At 44.0% G+C, this 18,618-nt stretch overlaps 2 protein-coding genes across 8 annotated transcripts in view; one reads left to right on the forward strand and one right to left on the reverse strand.

The window, feature by feature from the left end:
- The first annotated feature begins 626 nt into the window (after positions 1–626).
- On the forward strand, positions 627–6,296 carry myog (myogenin). Its single transcript, XM_003220460.4, has 3 exons — positions 627–1,329; positions 3,185–3,266; positions 5,427–6,296. Exons 1-3 carry the CDS (start codon positions 772–774, stop codon positions 5,546–5,548), a joined length of 762 nt encoding a protein of 253 aa, XP_003220508.2. The 5' UTR covers positions 627–771; the 3' UTR covers positions 5,549–6,296.
- A 565-nt stretch (positions 6,297–6,861) lies between these two features.
- Positions 6,862–18,618, reverse strand: part of ppfia4 (PTPRF interacting protein alpha 4) — a 173,250-nt gene continuing 161,493 nt past the window's right edge. For all 7 annotated transcript variants that reach the window (XM_062979707.1, XM_062979705.1, XM_062979706.1 and 4 more), the window contains one exon: positions 6,862–8,119. Coding sequence is in view for 1 of the 7 variants with exons in the window: in XM_062979704.1 (XP_062835774.1) it covers positions 8,070–8,119 (50 nt within the window). In the remaining 6 variants the exon portion in view is untranslated. The remainder of the gene's footprint in view (positions 8,120–18,618) is intronic.

Below are 18,618 nucleotides of genomic sequence, written 5' to 3' on the forward strand. Positions count from 1 at the left end.
GCAATAACAATGGTATAGCTATATGGTGGACTGCTGGCATTTCTGAATAATACTCTAGAGCACGTTACTGTAACCTAGCTGGAAATGACTGGAGATAGAATTCTTTTTGCCTCCTTTTTTATGGACAGAAAGTGCTTTTAACAGCCTCATGGGTGGCAATAATCAAAAGGTGAAACTGTTCAATTACTGAGCTGTAACATCAGGAAAGTTTCACCTGTTGACTTTCTGCTTTTTACAAAAGTGTTAGAGGCACAGAATTTCTTACGAGTCCACAAAGAAGGGTGGTAAATTTGAGCAGAGCATGAGGTCTTTGAAAGTGGAGTGATTCTTTCTTGCTTGAGGAGAACAAATGGACCTGCCTTTGTGTCTGTGCCTGTGCCTTGCTCCTTTCCAGAAAGCTTCGAAGCTGGCAGGGAGCAGTAATTGAAAGGAGCAGATGAGTCAGGAATGCTGCACAGAGCTGCCAGCTAAGGGAGCTGACTGATCATCAATATCATTGTAGGAGAGCAAGTGAAAATAATCCAATGGGGCTGTTGTTTGAGAGGCGGCTGGACTTCTCTGGAGCACATGCCAGATCCTCCATCTACTCCCCCCTTCGCCCACCCCACTTTAGCCACAGCACTGCCCCAAGCAGCAGACTAATCCCCACAGGGAGAGTACATGAAATCAGATGGACAAGTTTTGATGCGAAGCAGCAGCTTAGGGCAAGCTCAGGTTTCCTGGAGGTTTGCTATATTTATCTCTGTGATTTAATGCCCGCACAGGGTTTAAATGCCACCAAGCAGTTGGTGTGAGAGGCCTGCGTTTCACTCCCCAACACAAGCTCTGCCTTGCCAGACGCTCACCATGGAACTGCTAGAGACCAACCCATACTTTTTCACAGACCAACGGTTTTATGATGGGGAGAACTACCTGAGCCCTCGCTTGCATGGCTATGAACAAACAGCCTACCAAGACAGGGCAGCTGTGAGCCTGTGCCCTGATGGCAGGGTTGGGGTTGAGGAGAAGACCTCCTCAGTCCTGCCAGACCACAGCCCTGGACAGTGCCTGCCTTGGGCATGCAAAGTATGCAAGAGGAAAAGTGTCTCCATCGACCGGCGCCGTGCTGCCACCCTCAGGGAAAAGCGCCGGCTGAAAAAAGTCAACGAGGCCTTTGAAGCTCTGAAGCGGAGCACTTTACTCAACCCAAACCAGCGGCTTCCCAAGGTGGAAATTTTGCGCAGTGCCATCCAATACATTGAGCGCTTACAAGCTCTGCTCAGTACCCTCAACCAACAGGAGCGGGACCAGCGGGAACTGCACTACTGTAACACCAACAACCAGCCTGTGGTAAGTGCCAGGGGAAGGGGATATGCCTGCACACAGTCATCCATGAGAGCAGCAAACAGCTACTGCATCAGCCTTTCCTACAGAATCAGTAGCTTGACCACCTTCAACAATATATTCCCAAGTCCTAACTTTCTAGCTTCAATTATTGGCTGCCACTTTGCCTATTCTCCGTCATATATAAGCGAAGTAGTATACAGGTGTTTGTGGTTTTCTGCAGATGTTACTACACTGGAGATGGATCGCAGAAATGCTCTATGGTCTCCTTCAGATATATTTGACTAACATCCCTATCAGTCCCAGGCAACATGATCAATGGTTTACAAATTATGGGTATAGTTCAAAATCTGTAATGTATAGGGTACTACCTGGTGGGTAGCCTGGGAAGGACCATGTCTCCCAGTATATTCTGGCGCAATGGGTCGGCGGTTTGAATTCATGCATAGGGGTGAGCTCCCATCTGTCAGCCCCAGCTTCCCATGTGGGAACATGAGAGAAGCCTCCCACAGAATGGTAACACACCTGGGTGTCCCCTGGACAATGTCTTTGTAGACAGCCTTTATAGCTTTCATATTTATAGCTGACACAGGTAGAGGAAATACATCCAGAAATATACTAACATTACTATATTGTGTTTCTTTATAAATGCAGCAGTGCTTGTCCTGATATGTTCCCTTTAAATTGATTGTACATACTAAAAGTATAGTAGAACTGTGGTAGTATTAGCTTGGCTAATAAGGGTATTGCACAATGAAGAATTTTGGAATAGATGTATCCTTCCTTGTCTACACTTAGGATTATCAAAGATGAGCATGAGTCACAGGACAAAACTGGCACCACCCCTATAACCCAAGTGACCAGTGGATGGGATGTTATTCCAACAGATGACACCTCAGAAACAAATTCTAATACACATGCCAATGAGAAAGGACTTGGATGCTGGACACCTGTTGAGTTCAAATGGGTTACTGGGTATCTCCATTAAAAAAAATTACAAGGGCATTTGGGTACAAGCCTTTAGTCCTAAGGGACAAAATATTACAAGAGTGCCTGAAAAGAATTCTGGGCTTCTCCCATAAGGCTCTCTAATATGTTTACAGCTCTTCCTTTCAAAGCATCCTTTCTGACCTTGCCATAATTTTTACTTTCTCATAATTTCTGATCAAAATGAGGAAGACTATTGTGGAACAGTGTGTATTATGAAAGGGCTCTAGTGGCAATAGACATTTCGACTAGTCATTGCTGTCTCATTTTGTAACCTTGCCCTTTGAGTCTCTTGGAGCAGGTAAAAAACCTCTCACCTTCTATCAGTAGGATAGATTTGATTTTGGTTTTTGTCTTTAATTTCTTTAGTTTAGTATTCTGAAATAAGTCCCCATATTTGTAGGCTGAATGGTCTTATACTGCCCAAAAACAAGCTTTGGAATGTTCATCCAGCCTGGTTTGAGAACAGAGAAAAGTTTTATGAACAGCTGCAGGCTATATTTTCTGTTCCTTGTCTGCTTCTCAGTCTCTGTCTCACACCCTGCACCACTGACTACATATACACTCAGGGTGTTGGAACTGGATCCAGTCTCTCAGGACTTCCCTGTAATATACATTTACAGCACTTTAGAGATTCAGAAGACAGCAGAAAACCACAGCCATAACAGAAATTGTTTGTGTGTTGTTGTTGTTGGTTTTGATTTCACTGAAGGAGAAAGAGGACCTTCTTTAATTGGTGAAGCCGAGATTGTAATGATCATGCTGGTTGGGGAATGCTGAGAGTTCTGGTCCAAACAGAAACACCTTTCCCCAAATTTAGTGCAGTCAAAGTGGGAAACCAGTTCTCCTAAAGGTCTCCATCTTCTCATTCAAGGTGGGTAGTGACCATGGACCTAGCAGCACTTCATGCAGCCCAGAATGGAGCACCCAGTTGGAGTTCAACACTCATCCAGGAGGTAAGACCATATTGTCCTCTGGGAACACAAAGATCTGACCTTTTTGCTGTTTAGAGATAAGGACCACTCTGGCTGGATCTACACTAATTTATATCCCAAGATCTGATCCCAGATTATCTGTTTATCCCATATTATCTGGCATTGTAAACTCATATAATCCAGTTCAAAGCAGATAATCTGGGATCAAATCCTGGGATGTAGAACAGTGTAGATCCAGCCTCTGTCAATCCTATGTTCTTTTGCTCTGCTACATCTTTAAAATGAATGTATGGTGCAAAAGTATTTTTCAGTGTATGGTACCATATCAGAAGAGGTTATCTGAAGGGTTTACAACATTTTCTAACCAAACAAAGGCTGGTTTAAAGAATTAACTGTAAGGGGAAAGTAGCCATGATCTCCCAATCCACGTACTGATCAGGCACAGGCCCTTTGGTCACAATGTCCACCATTATAATGAGAGAAATAATATATTTCTGTATACTGTTTTCTATATTTTGCTATAAATTATAAAATTTTAAAATGCAAATTTATAGATGAAGTAAAAAAAAGGTAAAGGTTTTCCCCTGACAATAAGTCCAGTCATGACTGACTCTGGGGGTTGGTGCTCATCTCCATTTCTAAGCCAAAGAGCCGGCATTGTCCATAAACACCTCCAAGGTCATGTGGCCGGCATGACTGCATGGAGCGCCGTTACCTTCCTGCCGGAGCAGTACCTATTGATCTACTCACATTTGCATGTTTTCGAACTGCTAGGTTGACAGGAGCTGGGGCTAATGGCGGGCGCTCATTCCGCTCCTAGGATTTGAACCTGGGACCTTTTGGTCCGCAAGCTCAGCAGCTCAGCGCTTTAACACACTGTGCCACCACGGGCCCCAATAGATAAAGTAGCATACGAAAATTAATGTTTTGTCTCAATTTTTAGTAATGCCTATTCTTTGACAATGGATAAATCAAATAGGCCATCCCATCATCAACTCTGACTTTTGACTACTGTGCTGTTAAAAGAAAGCCCTTAATACCTCTTAAGAATAGTTGCCTGCATAACTGCCCGGCTATGAAATTGTGTGTTGACCAGTCTGCAATTTTCTAAACTTTACTACTGTTTCAGCATCTCATGTAGAAGCTTTTATTCACTAAGCTTTTCATAATGTTTAGTCTTAATTGATTTTAAAAATCCAAGTTTTTAAATACAGTACACTATACCCCTTTATCCATGGATTTGACATTCATAGTTTCACTTACCTTAAAAATACCTCATTCTCTCATAAGTGTTCGTTTTCTTTTCTCTATCTTCCACTAGAATTCTGTGGCATGTTTACAATCCAACTATGGTCAGAATATAGGATTAACTATTATAAATGGTTTCAGATACTCACAGGGAGTCCTGAAACATATTTCAAATGGATACAAGAACTGTAATGCAATTCAAGCTACTTTCAGAGGCCTTTTCTTTGGGACAGATCTCTCCTAAACAAATAAAGCATTTTTGATAAAGAGTTTATTTCCAAGAGTCTTGCTAGCCAGCCAGCAACTAATGTGTGACTTAACATGTACTGTAATACTGCATATGTCAGTAAGAAATGAACCATGATTCTGATATTTTTCAAGATGTAAAGTTGATCACACACCAACCAACAAAAAAAAGTTGGGGAAAGGTATGCACAAAAACATTAACAGTGAATCCAGAGCTAGAAAACAAATATTCAATTTTAATACAAAATTTGATACAAACGGAAATAAACTGTAATATTTTGCATATTGCATATAGGTACCAGTAGTAGCAATCTTTGAGCTATGGTTTACATGTGAGTTCCAGATATAGAGATAGATTGGGAGAAGAGAAAGTGTATCAAGTATTTTAGGTATTCCTGCCACCTATGCAAATGGAAAAGGTCCCAGGGGAAATAGGAATTTTGGAAGCAAATCCCTTCTTGGAAAAATAATTAGAGCTAGCCAAATCCATTGGTAAATAGAAGAGGAGTTGTCCTTTAGCTATTAAATACCATCAGTGCTTTGCATTTCAGACATACAAGCATTAAGCTGGTTTGTAGCCAAAGGCAGCTCATGACTGTGATTTTCTGCTAAGATCCTTCCCAACTCTTGTTCCAGTTACTGGATTCTCAGAGACTTGCTTAAGGTCAATCCTTATTTTCTCTGCAGATCATTTGCTGACTGATGATTGTTCTGAAGACCGCAACCTTCATTCACTGTCTTCAATTGTTGACAGCATTGCTGTGGAGGATGTGGCTGTTGTGTTCCAAGAGGAAAGATCTCAGAATTGAAGATGCAGAAAATGATGCCCACTTTTCCAGCTTTATAAAATCATCACCAGCAGACTAGAGTTGAAGACTCTAGACTTTATGGTTAGGAGAAGTTGTTCTCCTTACTAATATTGGAAGATGTTCCGAATGGGAAAAGCTCTCCTTCCCAACTAACACTGGATGTTTTTTTTAATTTCCAAAGCCAGTTACAGACTTTTATTCAGTAAAGCCACTTATCCAATTCCATATGCCTAAAAAGTGATTCTGCTCCCCCATCCCATTCTGTAAATCAGAGGCAAGATAGTGAAAAAATGTGTAATATTCTGAAAATCTTGAAATATCTGCTTAGTTTCCAGAAAGGCAGAGTATTCTGAAGATCAGGTTGGAATTAGCTCATCAAAAGCATACCAATGCATTATGGGGAACACTTATGGAGGGTGAGAGAAAGGATACCACTTCTGCATGTTAAGGAAGGATTCCAGTGTGGCTTTCTGTTTTCTTACCTGATTTTTAGAGGTTTTGTGTCTTTTGGGGGCCAATGCTTATTATTTTTCATTTGTGTGCATGTGCAAGTGTGTGTGTGTGTGTGTGTTTTCTTCTAAAGATGCTGCCTGACCAACTTCTTTTGGCAGTTGCAATTTCCAGGCAAAGAAGCCACATAAAATGCTGCCAATGAAGTCTTTTCTACTGTGTGGAGTTGCAATTTTTGTAATTTTTGCTAACTTATTGTAAGATTTTTTTTAAAAAAATAAAGGATTTTTTTGTTTGAGATCTTTTTGTGATGTTATGAAATACTGGTTCTGTCTCCTTTTGAGAGTACTGAATAAAATCACCCCAATGAACAGTCAAAACACACTGAGAATATATTTTCTGTACACACACTTCAAGGTTTCCCCTCCTTAGTAGTAACGTGTTTCTGCTTCTTTGCTCTATCAAGACAAAGCAAAGCAAGTAAAATATGATAGCATCAATGCAGACATCACCTAAACGTTGGAATATCCAGCCTGCATTAGGTGCTAGCTCTTTTGATGGGCATAAGAATGTGAAGTAAGCTTTTCAATGTTACAACCTAAAAATGTTAGAGAATTAGAACACAGGTGGACCATATGGATTTGTCATCTTTTCACATCCATTTAAGGTTCCCTGGATATCTAAATTCATAAAATGGAATCTTTAGGAAATTTCAATTCCAACAACTAATTTCAGTAATGTGCATTCTATTCACTATCAGTCCAACAGTTTGGATGTATGAACCAAAGCTAACTTATTGTGAAAATTGTGTTTGTGCAGAGAGAATATGCATTAATAAAAAAAAATATGAACATCAATCAACCTTGTTTTAAAATCCGGTTTATTGGAACACACATACACCCATTCCTGGCCTGTTTGCAGGGTTTGGAATCCATGCAGTACCAATTTGACAAAAGAAAGAGGTTGTTGATATAAACGGATCACTTATTCTTTAAATTAAAAAAATATTTAATACTGTATTAGGCAAGTTGTACACCAAAAAGACATTGCAACTGTACAGTCTCTTGGATATTGCACTTCCAAACAGCACGGTATGAGTATAGGGCATTCCAGCCACCAAGAAATACCACATCAGTAATAGGGGGCCACACAAGGCAAAAGGCAGCATGAAGAGACAAACAGATCCTACCGTAGAGGGGAGAAACAGTAACAGCTAGGGATCTTTTGAATCACAGGCTACTGTAAATGCAAAGAGAAGAAAGGGGATTTTCTGTTTGTCCACAAGAGAAAAAATAGGGCAATTACTGTGCACCCAACAGAGATGTGTAAGGAAAACCACATGTACTCCCAGCTTCTGATTTCATTTAATAAACAGACATGGGGCATGGAAGACATACATACCTGCTTGGTAGTTAATGTCTTCCCCTTATTCTGTCAAAGACCACCACCCCATTCTGCTTCCAACCCTGATCTTTTCTTATCTTAGGACCAATATTAATGTCCATAGGCAGAAAAAGCTCCTTGTAACCTGTAGCATGGTGGGAAGTATCAGCAGAAGGCTGCTGCACCCAAGGGAGAGTTATGAGTACAATTTCCTCATGCTCTCATTGCCTTGTTTCCTTGGTGATTGTCTTACTGGGTCCAAACTACCTGTAGGAACAGAAGGCTACTGCTGCTCTCAGGCATATTGGCAGAATGAAGCACAGGCAGATCATGGTGCAAGGACTGCTGCAAACGAGCATTAAGGTGCTTCCATGTCTTGCCATACCTATCTCAACATTATAACATCACATACAAGACAGACTTGGGAATAGAAAAGCCTGTTTTCTCAGTCTCTCTCCTCTCTTTCTCTCAGTCTCTCTCTTTCTGAGAGTGTGTCTAAAGCCAAGAGAAGGGGGAGGGATAAATGGGAAGCCACTGATATAAACCGGGGTTTAAGGACACCTAACAGGAAACCAGGGGGTTGTGTACAAGCAGGAGGAACAGTGTCCTTTTGGCCTGTGGCCTGAACTGGTTCATCTGTCGCTTCTGTTCTTTGGAGCCAAGGAGCAGGCATAGTCTGGTCTCTTGCCTACTCGCGGAAAGGAGCCAGTGTATAACCATACAAGTAGTGGGAATGTGCTGCAAAAAAACACACAGGTAGATAAACAACCATAAGTATATTATACAGTGGCAAATCTAACCTGCACCTATGCTTTTATTCTCATTTGGCAATGTAATCATTTCAGCTATAGCAACTGGGATTCTCAAACATGACCATAGAAATATTACAGTACACTCTTAAAACATCATCCTCTTTCCTGAATAGATGGGGGAAAGAAATATGCTAACAAGAAAAGGCAAGAAAGCATCTTTAGTACTTCAACATAGTATTAAGAGGAACCAAGGCAGCCTTTTGCTCCCACTCCACTTTATTATTATTATTATTATTATTATTATTATTATTATTATTATTATTATTATTATTATTATTCTTACTCGCCTCTCCTTATGGCTTGAGGTGGGTTAAAACATAGCTAAAATACATAATCATTGTAAATATTCTATAAAAACGCATATCAAAACATATTTATATGAAATACATATTAAAATACACAGAACAAATATTGAAACACATGACACAAGTTTAAATTTAATGCTTAAAACTGACTGGGTAGGCCTTCTAGACAAGATAGTTCTTCAGATGTGTTTTAAATTCCAACAGTTCATTTCACTGTTAGAGCTCTTCCACAGTCTTGGGGCGGCTGATGAAAAGGTCCTCTGGGTGACAGTTGCCAGGTGGGTTCTGGTAGGCTGGAGTAGCCATCCCCTAGAAGACCTAAGCCATCCCCTCAACCTGTGGGTCCCCAGAAGTTTTGGTCTTCAACTCCAAGAAATCCTAACAGCTGTCACGACCCAGGCTGCAGAGCACCAATAACCATACACAGAGGCCAGAATCTATCTAATATCTTTATTAAGGAAATAAGTAAAGGCAATAAAAATAAGTGTAGAATATAGTTCAGAAGATGACCTTTCAGGAAAGGTCAAATATAGTCCAGGAAAACAATGTCCAATATGAAATAGTAAGGTCCAAAGTTGTAATCCAGTAACCGAAACACTCACTTTGCCAAGCAAAGTGAGGGGAGATGACAAGGTCCTTTAGTCCATGAAACTTAGGCAAGGCAAGGAAATAGCTTGATTCTTGGTACACAAAGCTTGATTCAAGGCAACAAGGAACGAGGAACAGGGGCAAGATCCGTGGTAAATACTTGGCAAGGTCCGGGAAGCAAGGCAAGGTCCTGGAAAGCAAGGCTGAGTCCTAGGTAGCAAGGCAAGGTCCGTGAAACAAAACAAGGCTGGAAACAGGAACGAAGGCTTGGAAACGGGAACGAAGGCTTGGAAACGGGAGTAGCGCTGTCCACACACAACCTACTCCGGTAGCTGACGAATTGACTCCGCAAGATTCCTACGGGGCAAGGAACCTAAATAGGGTCTCGTTTTCCCACCAAAGAACACTTCTCTGGGGAACCAGAACCGAAAGTCAATCTCTGTGTCCAGATGCATGACTCCCTAGAATTTCTCATGGAAGCAGTCTTAATCAGCTGAATGCCTGGCTGCGATTCTCAGGCTTCTGCGATTAGCCTGTTGAACTCCTTTTTGTTGTTGATAATAACTACGGCGAGAAAATGGGGGAGATTCTGACTCAGGGCTTGTTTGGCAGATTTCTGGAAGACAAACCTCCTGCAGGTGCAAGGGCTCCAATTCTGGCTGGGAAAGTTCCAATTCTGGCTGAAACGGTGGAAAACCCAAGTTTTCCTCTTCATCTGTCTCAACAGCGCTAGGAACGGGACTACATGGCCCATGAGTCATCACACTATCCCCCTCCTCAAGCCCCCTCTCAAAATGGGACTCTCTCCCCGAGGTGCGAGGCCGCGGCTTGGCGGGATAGGTCTGATGGAAGCGGCGGGTTAAATCGGGGGCATGGACTGTGGAAGCGTCTTCCCAAGAGCGTTGCTCGGGACCAAAACCCACCCAGTCAATGAGATATTGCAGGCGGCGGCGGTGAAAGCGAGAATCCAAAATGTCCTGAACCTCGAACTCCTCCTCCCCATCCACCAAAACAGGGGCGGGGGCCGGCCGGTCTACATCAGGGCGCACACCATCCGCCGGAAGGAGCAGAGAGCGATGAAACACTGGATGAATGCGCATAGAGCGCGGGAGTTGAAGTTTGAAAGTCACGGGGTTAAGTTGCGCCACCACTGGATAGGGGCCAATGAAACGGGCATCTAACTTCCGGCAAGGGCGATGGGAGGGCAAAAAACGAGTGGACAGAAGAACCCGGTCTCCTACCTTGATTTCGGGGCCCGGCTGGCGATGATTGTCAGCGTGGCGTTTATAGTCCTCCTTGGCTTGGTCTAGTTGCTGGAGTAAAAGTTGTTGCACCGCTGTGAGTTCCTGCAGCCAGTCCTCTGCTGCGGGAACTTCTGAGGTTTCAATGACAGAAGGAAAGAAACGTGGATGGAAGCCGTAGTTTGCAAAGAACGGGGTTTCTTTAGTTGAAGCCTGGACACCATTGTTATAGGCAAACTCTGACAGCGGTAACAGGGAAGCCCAATTGTCCTGCTGGTAGTTCACATAACTGCGAAGGTATTGTTCCAAAGTGGCATTGGTGCGCTCAGTTTGCCCATCCGTTTGGGGATGGTGAGCCGAAGATAAACGAGAGTCTATGCCCAATAGTTTTTGTAGTGCTTTCCAGAAACGAGAGGTGAATTGGGACCCACGGTCTGTGACCAAACTCTTGGGCAACCCATGCAATCTGAAAACATGTTGAAGGAATAAATCTGCAGTCTCTTTGGCCGTGGGGAGGCCATCGCAGGGAATGAAATGGGCTAACTTGGTAAAAAGGTCCACCACCACTAGGATCGTGGTGAATCCACAGGAAGGTGGTAGATCAGTGATAAAATCTGCAGAGATTATTTCCCACGGGCGAGATGGGGTAGGAAGGGGATGCAGAAGCCCTGAGGGCTTTTCCCTTCTTGTCTTGGAGCGCTGGCATACTGGGCAGGTATTGACATATTTTTCCACATCCTTGCGGATCTTGGGCCACCAGAAATCTCTTAGGATCAAATGCATGGTTTTAAATAGTCCGAAATGCCCTGCTGGCTTGCAGTCATGACACAGACGAAGTGCTTTTTCCCTGCCCGGTCCTGGAGGGATGTAGACATGATTTCTATAGCAAAGTAGCCCATCCTTAAGCGAAAAGGGGAAATGTAGTCCTTGGCGAAGTTGGTCCTGAGCCCAGGCATCTGCTTGCTGACTAGCCCTGATTTCCTGAGCACAAAGGGGCCCTGGAGTAGAGGGAGTTGATTCAATTGGAGTGGATTTGGTGTTTCCCACTGTGAGCGTGGCAAAGTTCTCGGGCTGCAGCAGTTGGGACTCAAAGGTCTCTTTGCACCCTGCAGCATATTCCGGTTTCCGTGACAGAGCATCTGCTTGCTTGGTCTGGGCTGGGGTTACATAATGGATTTGGAAGTTAAAACGTTCAAAGAATAAAGCCCAGCGTTGTTGCCTCTGATTTAGCTTGCGGGCAGTTCTTAGATGCTCTAGATTCCGATGATCAGTATGGACCTCAATGGGAAATTTGGCCCCTTCTAACCAATGTCTCCAAGTTTCAAAGGCTGCCTTTATGGCCAAAAGTTCCTTTTCCCAAATAGTGTAATTTCTCTCTGGTGCGGTCAGTTGACGGGAGTAGAAGGCACAAGGGTGAAGGTGATCTCCCACTGGTTGTAGGAGTACAGCCCCAATCGCCACATCGGAGGCGTCCGCCTGCACGACAAAAGGGGTTTCAGGATCTGGGTGCTGAAGGATTGGCTGGGACGTGAATAATTTCTTTAGTTGCTGGAATCCTTTCTCTGCTTGCTCTGTCCAGCGGAAAGGCTGTTTCCCACGGATGCAGCTGGTGATTGGATCAGACCAGCGGGCAAAGTCTGGAATGAACTTGCGGTAGTAGTTCGCGAACCCCAAGAAACGTTGCACCTCTTTCTTGTTGGTTGGCGCCCGCCATTCCAATACTGCTGAAACCTTCGCCGGGTCCATGGTGAGCCCTAGTGGCGAGACACGGTATCCCAGGAAATCTACCTCTTGTAGATCAAAAGCGCATTTTTCCAGCTTGGCATAAAGTCCGTGATCCCGCAATCGTTGTAACACCATTCTGACGTGGTTCTCATGTTCTGATTGTGATCTAGAAAACACCAAAAAATCGTCCAAGTAGATAATCAAGAACCGGTCTAGATAATCCTGAAAGATGTCATTGACAAAATGCTGGAACGTTGCGGGAGCTCCACATAAACCGTAATTCATGACCCGGGACTCGAATAAACCGAATTTAGTCTGGAAGGCGGTCTTCCACTCGTCCCCTTCCCTGATGCGAACTAGATTGTAAGCTCCTCGAAGATCCAGTTTGGTATAAACCTTGGCCCCTCGAAGCCGGTCTAAGAGATCCGAGATCAAAGGCAGGGGATATCGGTTTCGCTTAGTGATATTGTTCAATGCCCTATAGTCCACCACCAAGCGTAGGTCCCCTGACTTCTTTTTCACAAACATCACTGGGGAAGCGGCTGGGGATTGAGAGGGTCTGCTGAACCCCTTGCGGAGGTTTGTCTCTAAGAACTCCCTGAGAGCTTCTTGCTCTGGTTCAGTCAGGGAGTAGAGGTGCCCTCGCGGGATCGGGGCCCCCTCCACCAAGTCAATGGCACAGTCATAAGGTCTATGCGGGGGTAGTCTCTCGGCTTCTTTTTCACTGAATACATCCCAAAAGTCTGAGTATTTCTTGGGCAAAGTGATGATGGGTTCAGCGTCTGTGGTATGGCAGACCTTGGCTACAAGACAATGGTTTTGGCAATATTTTGAAGCAAACTGCAGTTCTCTGTTGGACCAGGAGATGTTTGGGTCGTGGAGGGTCAGCCATGGAATTCCCAAAATCACAGGGAAATGGGGAACCTCGGTAACAAAGAAGGAAATCTCTTCCATGTGTTCCCTTATCCACATTCTGGTGGGTTCTGACCATTGGCTTACTGGACCTGTCTTGAGGGGGCGGCCATCTATGGCCTGCACCACACGGGCGTTCTTGAAGTCGTGATATTGTAATCCCAGAGAGTCGGCATACTCTCTATCAATGAAATTGTTTGTGGCTCCTGAGTCTATCATGGCATGGATCATGACGGGTCCTTTTTTCGCTGACCACAAGGTGACCACTAGGAGAAATAGGACCCCGGTTGGCGGCTCTTGAGTGGGGTTTTTGACCGGGTTGGCGAGCCTCTCTACGCCCGGTCGCTGGCTTCCCCCGCCGGCTTCGCGCCAGCCGCCTCAGACGTCTTCGTCTCCGTGGAGGACGCCGCCGCCAGACGGGCGGTGGGCTTTCCTTTGGCTGGGCACTCTCTGGCAAAGTGGCCCCCGTTTCTGCAGTACCAACAGAGATTCAGGCGTTGGCGGCGGGCCTTCTCGGCAGTATGCAACCTGGGACGCACATTGCCCAGCTGCAGCGGCACCTCCTCGCTTCCTCTGAGGTATGGGGCTGGTGGCGGGGGTCTCCACACTGGATGCGGCTGGATGCCGGTGGGAGCGGGAGGTTTCACTCCAGCCCTACCGCTCTGGCCTCGGATCCATTGCTTTCTGTTGGCCAGCATGACTTCAGCTCGTAAACATTGATCAATGAGTCCTTCAAGAGAGTGTGGAGGATCCACCTTGGAGATTTCCTCCAGCATCTCGATGTTGAGACCCTCCCGAAATTGTCCTCTGAGGGCTATGTCGTTCCAGCCGGTGTTATGGGCCAGCACTCGGAACTCGGCTATGTACTGGGACAAAGGTCTGTCCCCTTGGGAGAGGCGCCGGAGTTTGTGGCCGGCCGCCTCCAAATTGTCCTCGATTCCCCAAGTCGCCTTAAGGTGATCCAGGAAGTGTTGCGCTGATCTCAGATGTGGGTAGACTTGGTCAAACAGTGCCGTCGCCCAGTTGGCCGCTGGCCCGTCTAGGAGACTGTAAATCCACGCCACCTTGATGTCTTCTTGGGGAAACTCGGCATTACGGGCCTCTAGATAAGCCTGGCATTGGCGACGGAAAACATGAACCTTAGAAGCTTCTCCAGAAAACTTGGTTGGCAACGCCATGGCCGGGAGACGGACCCCGCGTTCCTTCAATCCCCTTATTTCTCCGTCCTGCGCATTGAGCTTATCTCGGATGCGGTCCACTTCATCCTTGTCGATGGTGTAGCTGAGTGGCTGGTCACCCGGTCCGGCTCCGGTAGACATTCTGGCCTAGGTTAATTGGTGCTTAGGGTGGCGGAGTCAAACTGTCACGACCCAGGCTGCAGAGCACCAATAACCATACACAGAGGCCAGAATCTATCTAATATCTTTATTAAGGAAATAAGTAAAGGCAATAAAAATAAGTGTAGAATATAGTTCAGAAGATGACCTTTCAGGAAAGGTCAAATATAGTCCAGGAAAACAATGTCCAATATGAAATAGTAAGGTCCAAAGTTGTAATCCAGTAACCGAAACACTCACTTTGCCAAGCAAAGTGAGGGGAGATGACAAGGTCCTTTAGTCCATGAAACTTAGGCAAGGCAAGGAAATAGCTTGATTCTTGGTACACAAAGCTTGATTCAAGGCAACAAGGAACGAGGAACAGGGACAAGATCCGTGGTAAATACTTGGCAAGGTCCGGGAAGCAAGGCAAGGTCCTGGAAAGCAAGGCTGAGTCCTAGGTAGCAAGGCAAGGTCCGTGAAACAAAACAAGGCTGGAAACAGGAACGAAGGCTTGGAAACGGGAACGAAGGCTTGGAAACGGGAGTAGCGCTGTCCACACACAACCTACTCCGGTAGCTGACGAATTGACTCCGCAAGATTCCTACGGGGCAAGGAACCTAAATAGGGTCTCGTTTTCCCACCAAAGAACACTTCTCTGGGGAACCAGAACCGAAAGTCAATCTCTGTGTCCAGATGCATGACTCCCTAGAATTTCTCATGGAAGCAGTCTTAATCAGCTGAATGCCTGGCTGCGATTCTCAGGCTTCTGCGATTAGCCTGTTGAACTCCTTTTTGTTGTTGATAATAACTACGGCGAGAAAATGGGGGAGATTCTGACTCAGGGCTTGTTTGGCAGATTTCTGGAAGACAAACCTCCTGCAGGTGCAAGGGCTCCAATTCTGGCTGGGAAAGTTCCAATTCTGGCTGAAACGGTGGAAAACCCAAGTTTTCCTCTTCATCTGTCTCAACAGCGCTAGGAACGGGACTACATGGCCCATGAGTCATCACAACAGCTGGTAAACTGGCAGGGATTTCTGGGAGTTGTAGGCCAAAACACCTAGGATCCACAGGTTGAGAAACACTGCCCTACAGGAATGGGGTGGACTACACAGGAGAAGGCAATCCTGTAGATACTCTGGGCCCAAGACATGTAGGCTTCCCTAACCCTATCCACTAGAGCCAGATCCAAAGGATAGCAAGGCTGGGCATCCAGCTGTGCACTATCTTCAGCAAAGGGCTCACTTCTCTACCATTCTTGTTTGCATGGAAACACCTAGCAGAGTCAGTGAAATCCAAAATAATCCTCAAATATAATAAATCCCACCTCTGCCAGAACGAACCTTGGTGTGCTTACGTTTAGCTGCCCATGACGTGAGTATCAACATGGCTCAATGAAGAGAGGCTGCCGCCATGTCCTGCAGAAGAGCAGGTGGCCCAGGAGCCTTTCTTGAGCTTGCTGGCATTGGGGGGGGGGGGGGGCTCTCATACAGGAGCATCTTCAAGCAGATTACGTGGTTTTTACGGGCTTGCGGTGGGTACAATATATTGACAAACTGGAACAAGTCCAGAAGAGGCTGACCAAAATGGAAAAAGGTCTGAAACTATGCCCTATGAAGAGTGGCTTAGGACATGTTTTAGGACATGTTTAGCCTAAAAAAGAAAATGTTAAGAGGGGACATGATCGCCATGTTTAAATATTTGAAACAATGTCATATGGAAAATGGAGCCAGCTTATTTTCTGCTGCTTCATATACAAGGACACAGAGCAATGGATTCACACTACAGGAAAAAGAGCCCACGTAAACATTAGGAAGAACTTCCTGGTGGTCAGAGATGTTTGACAGTGGAGTACATGCCTTGGAGTATGGTGGAGCCTCCTTTTCTGGAGGATTTTAAATAGAGACTAAATATCCATCTGTCAGGAGTGCTTTGGTTGTATATTCCTGCATTGCAGGAAATTGCACTGCATGACCCAACTCTATGATTCTATCCCCTTTTCAAAATAAACATAACAAACATAAGCTTTTTTATCCTTTTGTGTCAATGTAATGTAATGGCATTTTTCACTTTTCCTACCTCTAGGAGTTCCCAATAAAGTTGGTTTGTCTGAGAACTCTACCATTGGCACCTTGCTAGCCTATGGTCCTTAGCAAATATTTAGACTCTATGCTAATTAGCACAAAAGCGGCATGAGGGGTGCAAGACACAACAATTGCTGATTCGTGGCTTTAGTTTTACTCTGGAAATCCCAAATGAACAGGGCCAAGTCTGTTCTTGCCTATGGAAATTTCAATGCTGATACTGCTTGGACAGGAAGGGATAAAGTCTGCTATCTTTATCCAACAGCTGTCATCTTCATTTCCATAGATGTCTTCCGAGCCCTCTATTCAACACATTCCTACTATCCCCATTTTTGTTACTGTGATGTGCTGACATTTTTTTTAACAAATCAGGCATTTGCATCACTTGACTACTGATTTTACAATATTGAGGGCCCTTCCACACAGCCATATAACTCAGAATTTCAAGGCAGATAATCCACAATATCTGGTTTGAACTGGATTATCTGAGTCCACACTGAAATACAATCCAGTTCAATGTGGATTTTATACAGCTGTGTGGAAGGGGCCTGCATCAAGACTGCCCAATACCTTATTGTGCAAGAAAAAAAATATGTAGCTGTAACAACAACCACAACAACATATTCAAATAGAAAGCCTACCATTAACATGTGATTCCCAATATATCTTTAACATAAAGAATTATGGTACTAGTATATCTGTCCCTGTTTTTGTTTCTACAATAAAAGATAGAGCATTTTACACCTGACAGTATAAATCACACTGGAAACTATCTCCATTGCATTCTTTAACAGCAGCACTATTCTCTCTTGCATCTACTCCTCATCCCATCCCCATGGTTTGATAAAAGGTTTTGTAACATCTATAAGGTTGATGGAAGCTCAAAGTCAGGCTAAAGAAGAAAAACATGAAAAGAATTCCCAAAACATATGGCCATTTTGGAACTCCATCGGGTCAATTGCAGAACAGAGTTAACATATTTAAAAAATTAATTAAATTCAATTGATTCAATGAGTTTAGTCGTCAGAATAGGATTTAATCCATGAGTCACAATTTGCACACAATCCCAAAGATCGTAAGAGAAGCCAAGCAATCAGAACACAACAAACATTCTGTGATACAAACATATAAATAAAAGTGTGTGCAATGCATGACAAAATAGTTCCAAAAGTGGGCTGAGTCACAGATCCACATTGCACATTTGTGTGTGTAGCAAAGGACTTAAGCATATAAAAATATCCAGCCATTTTACAGAAGGAAAACAATGACACATGTCCCAAGGGCAATTTGAGAATCTAAGCTTGCAATTTCTACCTTTATGGCAGACAACACACAAGGGAAACATACAGGCAGAAACTTATTCAAAGAAAATAACAGGAAGAAAACATACCACTGCCTCATTCGGATGTAGAGTTGCCAAGTTTTCAAAACAGCAATAATGGACAGTTAACATTCATGCTGTCTCTATGAAAATTCATATTTGGCTTATTTTTTAACATTCATTAGCAGTCTTGCGTCCATTTTAATCACATCAAAAATGCTTGACAAGCATGATTAAAATTCAAAGTAACCTAAGTCTGAGGTTACTTCATAGATTTTTTGCTAGGATAAATGTGAGATGGGAAAAATAAAGAACACCTTCAGGTAAAAGAGATAAATGGAAATTAAATGGTATATAGTTGGAAAACCATGATTGCCATAACGAAACTAATGCATTTTCAGAAGCCTTTTAAGGGTGTCTCATTTAGATTATAATCCCATACATATTTATCTGGGAGAAAATCCCAATTAACTCATTGTAGTAGGCTTGCATTGTAGTTGAGTGCATTCATACTACTAGAGGTAGGCTCACAGACGCACACTCCTGTCTGTCCATCTCTCTCACTCCCCCTCCCCCAAGCATAAGGATGTACACTTACTTTTATTCAGATAGGCACCTACCCACAGTCTGAAAGAAAATATCTGGCTTGCTTGTTGCTTCATCCTTAACTGCTTCCCCCCTACTCACCTGCTTCATCAACCTCTGTCTGGAATATACTGTACTCCAAAAGCAACAAGAAGTAGCCAGGCCGTCTTTAGGCGCATGCCACAAATATACTATTCTACTTTCCACTAAGACATTTTTGTTTGATTACTGAGATGCTTAGGAAAAAAAATTTTTACTGATTTTAAAGCATAGAATGGGAATATACTGAGCATCTCAGTATATCATACACAGAGAGATGCATAAGAAATATGTACTTATGTTGTAATC

Source organism: Anolis carolinensis, chromosome 4, assembly GCF_035594765.1.
Source record: "Anolis carolinensis isolate JA03-04 chromosome 4, rAnoCar3.1.pri, whole genome shotgun sequence".
NCBI lineage: Eukaryota > Metazoa > Chordata > Lepidosauria > Squamata > Dactyloidae > Anolis > Anolis carolinensis.